Source organism: Salvia hispanica, chromosome 3, assembly GCF_029641045.1.
Source record: "Salvia hispanica isolate PSC_SH4W2 chromosome 3, Shi_PSC_v1, whole genome shotgun sequence".
NCBI classification, from domain to species: domain Eukaryota; kingdom Viridiplantae; phylum Streptophyta; class Magnoliopsida; order Lamiales; family Lamiaceae; genus Salvia; species Salvia hispanica.
The window spans coordinates 46024213-46034883 of record NC_142694.1 but is presented as its reverse complement, the minus strand read 5'-3'; the positions used below and the strand labels follow the sequence as shown (position 1 = coordinate 46034883).

Here is a 10671-nt window from a genome sequence, read left to right as displayed (position 1 = left end):
TTTCACATCTTCTTCTTTTTCACGCCGCTGCATTGTCTCCGTAAGTTTTTCAGTTTCTGTATTTTAAATTCTCTTCTTTCTCTTCTTCTATTTTGATAAATATGAATTGATTTGGACTTAAATGCAATAACTCAAACTCTGAAAAGTGTTTTTGGTATACTTTTAGTGCAAACCTAAAGATAGGTATTTTTTCTTCAAAAACCTATAATGAGATTGATTTTGCAATACTGTTGGAGGTAATATTCTACTGCATTTTAGGTTTTGCAGTACTATTGGAGATGGTCTTATAACCCATTCGCAGCAGTGACCCTCTATTGAAAAAAATTATTTTTTAATTAATTGCAAAATCTCTATAATTGAGAGTTGTGCAATTAAAAAGTTGATTACTATTGAATTGAACGAGAATTACATGAAATAGTCTAATTCCCAAGGATTGATACCAAACTGATGGAATGTTGTGGTTCCTTGGAGTCAAGAAATGAGAGATTTATCTCAATTCGAAAATATATAATGTATTGGATGAAAATTTTAGAATATCGTAACGCCAGCATAATACATACATATTCCTTATACACGCTATCAATCTCTTAATATTCACTATTAGTAATATTTTACCTAAAAAGAACCATGAATATGTAATTACATAAGGTTGAAATGAAAGAAGATTATTTGCATATTTTGTACTACGAGAAGCAAATAGTGTAATATGGTATTGGGTAAATCGAAATAAAGAACATTTAAATGATATAAAACCAATCTGGATCTTCATAACAGTACCAACATTCATAAGCATATCTAACACCAGTAATAAAATATCAAACATAACTTAATCTCAACATGAGAGTAAGACCTGTCTGCTGATATAATTCTACAAAAATTTTAGCAAAAAAGATAAAACAAACAAAACCTTTAAAGATTTTAATTCCAAAGGGTGAGACACTGATCTCAGTCTAAGCTCCAATGTTGGATGCCTTGTTCAGGATCACACCTTCATATTTCACCTGGAACCACTTCATTGCGTCCTCCTTGGTGACTCTGTGTTGGATTCCAACACGGGCCTTGCACCTACGGCGACGACCCACACGGTATCCAGGGCGTTCCAAGACAACGTAGAAGTCCATACCATAAATACCAGTAGAAGGATCGTACCTATAATATTATTGATGTGACATGTTAGAAATCCTCATAATTCAAAAGAGTAGCATCATAGGAAACATGCAAATTAAAATGTATCTGTCACATACAAACCTAAAAAGCATACATGCAAATTATGCTACACAGGTCTACAACTATTAATTGAAAAGTATATGAGAACACATCACATATTTGCTTACTTAATCCCAAGATCGATGTGCTCCTGGATACCGAAACCGAAGCATCCTGTTTCACTGAAGTTCCTCCTCAACAGTTCATACTCCTTGACCTTCAAGCCACTCTCAAGGAGTTGCATAGCCTTGTCACCTCTAACCGTGACATAGCAAGCAATTTTTTCATTTCTCCTGATCCCAAAAGATCGAACAGTGTATCTTGCTGCAAAACATGAGAGAGAACAAATTCAACTAATGTCAACATATGTTTAAAATTTTCATTTGATAAGCTTCAATCTATACAGATAAGATTCTCGACAGCCATCAGCCATGACTTAAAACAATATACTCCATCACAATTAAAAAAATGCTTCAAGCTACTATTTATGGGATCATCATAAAAAAAAGTAGAAGAAGTTAGAACTACTCCGGCTCTGCTATCTAGGTGATTCATATATTTATCTGTTCTGTACAAAATGCTTAAAACTACTCTAGCAACCAATCAGTATTAACAAGTTAATATTGCAGAATTCATGCTTCTCAATACTTCTAAAACTAGAAAAATACATAAATGTACAAACAGCAAAAGCATATTCTCGAAAAATAATAATACTACTAGTAGTGTAATGGAAAAATACGAGTATAGGAATTTACCCTTGGAGAAAACAGGAGATTGACCACTGAGTTGCTCCAACACCTATCAGAGAAAATCAAATCGATCAATCCAAAAACATTAAATCACGAAAACAAATCAGTATGAAAAAATTCAGAGCTTCGGCGGCGGTAGCTCAATGTGTGCGGTACCTTAGCAGCTCTGGTGAGACGATCTCCGCTCTCTCCGACGGAGATGTTGAGCACCAGCTTCTGCACCTTGATCTCCCTCATCGGGTTCGACAATTTCTTCTCTGAAGCCTACAAGAGGACAAATATGCGCGAAATTAGACAAATCAATCGAGCCTCGAAAGCGAATATACATGCTCGCGGATAATGCAGATGCGAGAGCACAAGTAGCGGCACTAACCATTGCTACGCAGCGGTGAATAACAGTAGATGGCGGAGGAGGCAGGAGTTTAAGTGAGAATGAGCTGCAACCCCTAAATATCAAGCGGGAGGGGATTGAGCTAGGGTTTTCATGTGATTATGGGCTGGACCGAAATGTCCACTGTGCCCCTCATGCGTTAATTCACACTTCACAAATACAGTATCCTACAGCTCAAAAACTATATTCAAAATCTTTTAATTAATTTACATAAGCTCAAATTTGTTCAACTTACATTATTGTTTTTTCATCTTCCCATCCATTTCAATTAAACCTAATCAGAGTACACAAACTTTATGGGATTTGGTTTGTCACTAAATGTCGAATATAGCATATAAGTTATAGCCCCAAAATTGAGTTGACAAAGATAATTGAAATGTCACGTGCATCACTTTTTCACTGTAGTTATTTTTATCATATGCATCTTCAGATAATACTTGATATTGTTGAGAATTGAATTCAGAAACTAAGAAATCGAAGAACACTCTTGTTGATTGGGAGAAAAATAAAGAGATCTTATTGAATTGAACAGAGGAAACGAGCTGTATATTTTTGGGAAGATACACTAATCAACTAGTTAACAGCCTTTTATCTATCTCAAACAATTATCTAAAGACTAGTAAAAGGACGGTCAAGATTTGAACAATCTAACTAATCTTCATCCAACGGCTGTTGTAGCTTGTTGACTTCCTTATCTCTTCTTCAGCTCTTGAGCTCGATTAAGCTCAATTACTCACGCATTGATCAATCACACAACAATCCTCCACCTTGATTGATCAAGGCTTACTCAGACTTCAGTCTGCAAACATTCACCAATCTTTTGCAGAGCTCAAATTTCTCTCTCGGCAACGGCTTAGTTAACATATCAGCCGGGTTGTCATCCGTGTGAACCTTGAACACTTTCACACTTCCTTTTTCTATCCCTTCTCTGATAAAGTGTAAACGAACGTCTATGTGTTTACTCCTTTCATGATATACCTTGTGCTTTGCCAAGCAAATTGCGTTGTTATTGTCACAGCCAATCGAGATGGCATCTAGCTCATAACCAAAATCTCCAGCAATGCCTTTAACCCAATAGCTTTCCTTCACCGCTGCAGTCAGCGCCATGAATTCAGCCTCAGTAGTTGACAAGGCAACCACACTTTGGAGACTTGACTTCCAGCTAATAGCTGCTCCAAACATAGTGAATATGTACCCAGATTGTGACCTCCTATTATCAAGGTTTCCTGCAAAATCAGAGTCACAATATCCAACTACAACATCTCCCTTATATTCATCATCTCCTCTGAATAATATGCCAAAATTTCCAGCTCCTTTCAAGTACCTCATCAACCATTTTAATGCACACCAATGCTCCCTTCCATGATTGGACATATATCTACTAATCACACTTACAGATTGTGCTACATCTGGTCTTGTTGATATCATAGCATACATTATCCCTTCAATGATATTTGCATATGGGATTTTCTGCATCTCTACAGCTTCAGCTTCTGATTTTGGCCTCTGATCTGTAGATAGCTTGAAATGCTGGGCTAATGGCGTTGCTGTTTCCTTGACATTATCCATCTTGAATCTTTTTAACAGCCTGGACACATAGTCATATTGTGAGAGCCATATCATCTTCCTTTGCCTGTCTCTGATGATGTTCATACCCAATATTCTCTTGGCTGGGCCTAAATCCTTCATCTCAAAAGCAGCTTTCAGGTCATCCTTAACTGATTGGATTTCCTCCTTGCAAGACCCTGCCAATAGCATATCATCCACGTATAACAAAAGATAAGCAGCAGGAACACCATTTCTTCTCTTGATATATACACACTCATCATAAAGTGACTTTTCAAATCCACAACTGAGCATGTGATCATCAAAACGCTTATGCCACTGTCTACTTGCCTGCTTCAGCCCGTAGATACTCCTCTTGAGCAAACAAACCTTCCCTTCATCTCCTGGACTGACAAAACCCTCGGGTTGAGCCATATATATTGTTTCTTCCAGCTCACCATGCAAGAAGGCCGTTTTAACATCAAGTTGCTCTAGTTCCCAGTCCTTTTTAGCAACCACAGCAAGCAGTATTCTTATGGAAGTATGCTTCACAACAGGGGAAAAAACTTCATTAAAATCCACCCCTTGCTCCTGTGTAAAACCTCTAGCAACTAGTCTTGCCTTGAATCTGACATGCTCACCTTCAGCTGACTCGATTTTCTTCTTGAAAATCCATTTATAACTCACAATTTTTCTACCTGGCACTTTCTCAACCAGTACCCAGGTCCCATTCTTGAGAAGAGACTCTATCTCCTCTATCATGGCTAGTATCCATTTATCTGCTTGCTCGCTCTCAATTGCTTCCTTATATGAATTTGGGTCGGAATACTCAACCTCCTCAGCAACACAGAGGGCATAAAACAACATTTCTGCATCTGCAAATCTTGAAGGTGGCTTTATATTTTGTCTTCTTGCTCTGTCTCTAGCAAGTTGATAATTCTCAAGATTATCTGGAGGTTTATCTTGCCGACTTGTGCTGCTATCATCTGCACAACTCTCATCTGTACCTTGAGCAGAGCTGGAACCAGCTTCATCAGCTGATACACCCTCAGTCTCCACCTCAAAATCAGCAACCTCTTTATTCTTATCAGCATCAGCATTGCTCTTCAGGAATGGCATCTCATCTTCCCAAAAAACCACATCTCTACTGATTACAATCTTGGAATTCCCTGGCTCTATGCACCACAACCTGTAACCTTTCACCCCAGATTGATAGCCGAGCATTACACATCTCAAGGCCCTGGCCTCCAATTTTCCTTGTTTAATATGAGCAAAAGCCTTGCAACCAAAAACTCTTAATTTGGAATAGTCTCCATGAGTTCCATGCCATCTAAAATCTGGTGTATCACCATTAATGCTAGAAGATGGGCATTTGTTCATCATCTTCACAGCTGTAGAAGCAGCCTCGGCCCAGAACTTCCTCCCCATACCCGCTGATAACAACATACACCTTACCCTCTCCAAAATAGTTCTATTTGCTCTTTCTGCCACGCCATTTTGTTGAGGATTGAGTGGAACAGTTCTGTGCCTCTTCATTCCTTTGCTTCTACAAAATTCATCAAACTCCCTCGATAGATATTCCTGTCAGTGCACAGACACTTCAGCACTGTACCTTTTTCAAGTTCAACTTCAGTGCACCAATCTCTGAATTTACTAAAAGCCTCTAATTCTTCCTTTAGTATATAGATCCAGATTTTCCTTGAGTAATCGTCTATGATACTCATATAATATCTGCCACCTCCAGTAGAGTTCACTTGTGCAGGACCCCACAGATCACTATGTGCATAGTCTAGTGGCTTGGCTGATGTGTGCTTGCCTTTCGGATAAGCAAGTTTCTTTGATTTTCCAAGCACACATTCCTCACACCTGAGATGCTCCACCTCCAGCTGAGCCTGCATTATTCCTGATTTCACCAGCTCCCTGATGCTACCCTCAGCTGGATGGCCCAACCTTCTATGCCACAACTTCAAGCCCTCAAATACTGAATTCACCTCTGCCTTAGCTGCAACCTGAACTTCACCTAGCAAGTAGTATAGGCTGCCTCTCCTTTCTGCCTCCATCACTACTTTGCTATTTTTAGTCACCACCATTTTCCCTCCAGCAGATGCAAACACACAACCTTTGCGTTCAAGAAGACCAAGGGAGATCAGATTCCTCTTTACTTGAGGTATGTATCTTACCTCTGTCAGAACTCTAATGCATCCATCTTGCATTTTCAGCCTTATTGTGCCTATTCCTTTCACATAGCACACCTGGTTGTTACCAAGAATGACTGTTCCAGAACTCTCATCCAAATCTTCAAACCACATCAAATTAGAGCTCATGTGGAAACTGCAACCGGAATCCATTATCCAGGATCCACCAATGCCATTATCCACCACATTCAAGATCTGATTCTCCTCACTTTCTTCCACACAGTCAGTTGCATTAACCAATTTCTCCCCAGCTTGTGCTTGCTTTCTTTTGATCAACTGCGAGATGCGATTTTATATGGGAGAGACAGGGCCATCACCTTTGTGGAGGTTCAGACAGCAATTCGAGCTAAAGAAATCCACAAAGAGGGAATGGGAAATGAGGCTAGTTCATCTGTTGCAGAAAGTCTGAATGTAAAGCAGCACAAATTCAAGAAACCCTTCAAGAAATATCAGGATGCGTCTAAAGCTGGTCCAGCTGATAAGAAAGAGTCTCGGTCTTGCCATTGGTGCAAGAAGCCTGGTCATTTGAAGAAGGATTGCTATGCTTGGAAAAGAAAGCAAGCACAAGTTGGGGAGAAATTGGTTAATGCAACTGACTGTGTGGAAGAAAGTGAGGAGAATCAGATCTTGAATGTGGTGGATAATGGCATTGGTGGATCCTGGATAATGGATTCCGGTTGCAGTTTCCACATGAGCTCTAATTTGATGTGGTTTGAAGATTTGGATGAGAGTTCTGGAACAGTCATTCTTGGTAACAACCAGGTGTGCTATGTGAAAGGAATAGGCACAATAAGGCTGAAAATGCAAGATGGTTGCATTAGAGTTCTGACAGAGGTAAGATACATACCTCAAGTAAAGAGGAACAAGCTGGGGAGAAATTGGTTAATGCAACTGACTGTGTGGAAGAAAGTGAGGAGAATCAGATCTTGAATTTGTGCTGCTTTACATTCAGACTTTCTGCAACAGATGAACTAGCCTCATTTCCCATTCCCTCTTTGTGGATTTCTTTAGCTCGAATTGCTGTCTGAACCTCCACAAAGGTGATGGCCCTGTCTCTCCCATATAAAATCGCATCTCGCAGTTGATCAAAAGACTTAGGAAGAGCATTTAAAAGTAGAATTGCCTTATCCTCATCTCCTATAGTCACATCAATATTCTCAAGAACATCTATGGTTTTGTTAAAATCCTCCAGTTGTTCTAACACCCCTTTATTCTCCAAGAACTTATAGGAATACAACCTTCGCTTCATATACAACCGATTAGCCAAAGATTTCGTGAGATAAAGATTCTCTAACCTGGCCAAGATTCCAGTAGCACTTGTCTCCTTTGCCACCTCCCATAGAACTTTATCGGCGAGGCACAATACAATCGTGCTGTGAGCTCGTTGACTTCCTTATCTCTTCTTCAGCTCTTGAGCTCGATTAATCTCCTAATATAAGAGTACTCTTATACAAAACAAAATTTGCATTACTTTTAACGTAAAGAAAAAAAAACATATAAGTGTTAGTACTCTTTAAATCCATTCCCTAATAATTGTTCCAGCACCAATTTTAAAAACTAATAAAATGAATATGGTAGTAGTACTACTTCTTTATAAAAATATTACTCTTATCATTAATTTTAGAATATTCACTATTAAAATTATTAAATACTCTCAGAGAAAGGAAGTAATGTTGAACAAAGAATTTGCTTTCAGAGTTTAAGATATTAAAAAGCAACTTAAGAATATTGAGTATTAAAATTATTAAATACGTGTAACAATATGATATTTTTGGAAATCAAACTGGATTAACTGAAGATTTAAATACTAAGAAGCAGAAAATTGGTTTACGGTGGAAAATTAATACAGCGGAAATAAACATAACATGAATTTTACCCTCTTCACGCAGATCTAGGGTTTCGTTCATTTCACCAATTTCAGGGTTTTGAGATCCAGGCTAAATTTTCCGAATTCCTGTTTCTCGATCCCTAATTTTAAATCCCTCTGGATCAAGCATAGTTTATATGTTATTAAGGTGTTGATAATTTGATCGGCAAAAATGTCGGTGAAGAGCAATGCTTCGATCAGGGATCGGACGCAGGAGTTTTTAGGGATTGCGGAGAGGGCAAGGAAATCAGTATCGTTGCACAATGGGCCCAGCAGCAGTGGATCCAAGCGGGAGGAGCCGCCGCGGTCGGCGCTGGCGATGCAATCGGAGTTCAACCGGCGGGCATCCAAAATTGGGCTTGGGATTCATCAGACGTCGCAGAAGCTAGCTAAGCTGGCAAAGCGTGAGTGATTCAATTGTAGCCCATCCTGCTATTTTTTTTTTCTCCAGGAATGGGATGTTCTTGGTTAGTTAATGAGCTGATCACGGCTTTGCATTTGTTGAACTTTAGAAGTTATTGTCAAATGCATATGAACTGAATTGCATGTATCTGAAAACATTTTGTTGTATCATGTATGTATGGAGTGGTTGAGATTTTTTATTGGATCCATCCCATACAGGAGTTAAAAGATGGTGCAACGTGTTGTTTGTTAACCAATTAAATCTGATCAATTGTTTGTCGGCGATGTTTTGAATCTTTGAGTTTATGATATGAGTTCTTTTGCAGACCATATCTTAATCATACAAGAATGTATATCTGCCCCTTAGTTCGTTGCTACTTTCAGGAGCATGAGAGTATTAGTTTCATACCAATGATTCAAACTCTAGGTGCTTGAAGAAAGAGCTCTTTAAGAAATCATAATTTGCCTTGTTCTTGGCGGATGTTTGCGCTCTTATGGACCAAGATCTAGTTAAACGTTAAGGGGCCTTTATACCTTAAGGGGACATTTACCTTTAGTGATAGGATAGATAGGTGAAAAGAGTCCAAGCTAATCATCTATTTTCTTTGATGGAATGATTACTTTAGAGCTTGTTTGACCATCTCATCTTAAAGATTCTCAATCTTATGTTTTACTATCATTTTGTCCTATCACTCAAAAGTAAACACCTAAATCATAGGCTAGTTCACCACATTCATTGATGTTACTGCATGTCCCTCGTATGCCTCTTGCTTATGATTGTTTTTTGGATTGGCAATTTGGCATGCTCGATATATGATTTGATAATGTTATGTTTTTATCTATTGCAGTGGCAAAGAGAACATCAGTGTTTGATGATCCTACCTTGGAAATCCAGGAGCTCACTGCAGTCATCAAGCAAGATATAACAGCTCTTAACTCTGGTCTAGTTGATCTCCAGTATCTCTCCAATTCACGCAATGAGAATACCTCCAGTGACACCACTACTCATTCTACTACTGTTGTTGATGATCTAAAGAATCGTTTGATGAGCACCACAAAGGAGTTCAAGGAAGTTTTAACCATGCGAACAGAGGTGAACCCAGAACTCGACCATCAACCTTTATTCCTGGATGGCTACTAATACAATCTGTGTTTCCTGGTCTTCAACAGAACCTGAAGGTTCATGACAACAGAAGACAGTTGTTTTCGTCGTCTGCTTCCAAGAGCCATGCAAATCCTTTTGTTCGCCAGCGTCCTTTGGCTGCAAAGGCTTCAACTAGTAACTCAGCTGCCACACCTCTTCCATGGTCCAATGGCACACAAACTTCATCCCAGTTATTTCCCAAGTAAGCACGTACACGAATTTTCCGGCCAGTTGCTATTCCCATGGCTTACATGAATTTTGGTCATTGCATTTTCTGTTTTTAAATTTATGCTGATAAAAATTGATGATGCTTGTTAATGTCCCGAATGTGGTTCTAGAAAGATGCCTTTAAGGACTTAATACTGCGGGAAACAACTTGAATTAAACTGATTTACCTATGTGTTACGTGCATAGCTTACTTTCTGTAAACTTTTTAACAGGACTCAAGTTGACGGGGAGTCCCAGCCTTTGCTGCAGCAGCAACAAAATCAACAACTACAGCAAATTGTTCCCGTACAGGACAGCTACATGCAGAGTAGAGCCGAGGCTCTTCAAAATGTGGAGTCGACAATTCATGAGCTGGGCAGTATCTTCAATCAGTTGGCTACATTGGTATCTCAGCAAGGAGAGATTTCTATCAGGTAGCACAAACTAAAACTTCTTAATTGTTTTCACTATTTTATATGATCTTGCATTTATGAATCCATGGCTATATGTCATTGTTTTTATAATCTCTAGAAACCCAGCTCATTTTCTTACATGGTTTTGGACCCGTGTTAATAGGATTGATGAGAACATGGAAGACACGTTGTCAAACGTGGAGGGAGCACAAGGGGCTTTGCTCAAGTACCTCAATAGCATTTCATCAAATCGGTGGCTAATGATCAAAATATTCTTTGTGCTGATTTTCTTCCTCATGGTATTCCTCTTCTTCGTGGCCTAGTCAGCTGTTGCACAGTAAGCAAAACTCGTATTCGGCCGTATAATTTTTCAAAGTATTTTGTAGTAATATTCTTTATGTACATCGGGACGGGAACCTTACTTCTGACGAGCTTCAGTGTATTCTTACTATAAGTGAAGTTGAAGACAGTTTGAAGTGTAATGGAAAATTTATATTTTAATTTGCTTCTGTGTTTGTATAATAATGCTTGCTCGTTTCGATTTTTTGCGGT

General features: G+C 38.9%; 2 protein-coding genes across 2 annotated transcripts; one reads left to right on the top strand and one right to left on the bottom strand.

Annotated features, from left to right (window-relative positions):
* Positions 1-727: 727 nt before the first annotated feature.
* Positions 728-2484, bottom strand: LOC148930937 (large ribosomal subunit protein uL5). The gene is made up of 5 exons (XM_089067201.1): positions 2329-2484; positions 2112-2219; positions 1962-2004; positions 1335-1530; positions 728-1149 (listed from the first exon to the last, which is right to left on the bottom strand). Exons 1-5 carry the CDS (start codon positions 2329-2331, stop codon positions 951-953), a joined length of 549 nt encoding a protein of 182 aa, XP_088923327.1. The 5' UTR covers positions 2332-2484; the 3' UTR covers positions 728-950.
* Positions 2485-7913: 5429 nt separating this feature from the next.
* Positions 7914-10622, top strand: LOC125211131 (syntaxin-32-like). Its single transcript, XM_048110835.2, has 5 exons — positions 7914-8357; positions 9204-9448; positions 9526-9701; positions 9940-10140; positions 10283-10622. Exons 1-5 carry the CDS (start codon positions 8126-8128, stop codon positions 10440-10442), a joined length of 1014 nt encoding a protein of 337 aa, XP_047966792.1. The 5' UTR covers positions 7914-8125; the 3' UTR covers positions 10443-10622.
* The last annotated feature ends 49 nt before the right edge of the window (positions 10623-10671 follow it).

Bases quoted from the DNA above. Each gene is read 5' to 3' on its own strand.
- LOC125211131 (XM_048110835.2), top strand. From the start codon at position 8,126: ATGTCGGTGAAGAGCAATGCTTCGATCAGGGATCGGACGCAGGAGTTT. The intron at 8,358-9,203 runs GTGAGTGATTCA...TATCTATTGCAG, and splicing joins GCTAGCTAAGCTGGCAAAGC to TGGCAAAGAGAACATCAGTG. The intron at 9,702-9,939 runs GTAAGCACGTAC...ACTTTTTAACAG, and splicing joins TCATCCCAGTTATTTCCCAA to GACTCAAGTTGACGGGGAGT.
- LOC148930937 (XM_089067201.1), bottom strand. The intron at 2,005-2,111 runs GTACCGCACACA...TTTCTCTGATAG, and splicing joins GTCTCACCAGAGCTGCTAAG to GTGTTGGAGCAACTCAGTGG. The intron at 1,531-1,961 runs GTAAATTCCTAT...CATGTTTTGCAG, and splicing joins ATCTCCTGTTTTCTCCAAGG to CAAGATACACTGTTCGATCT.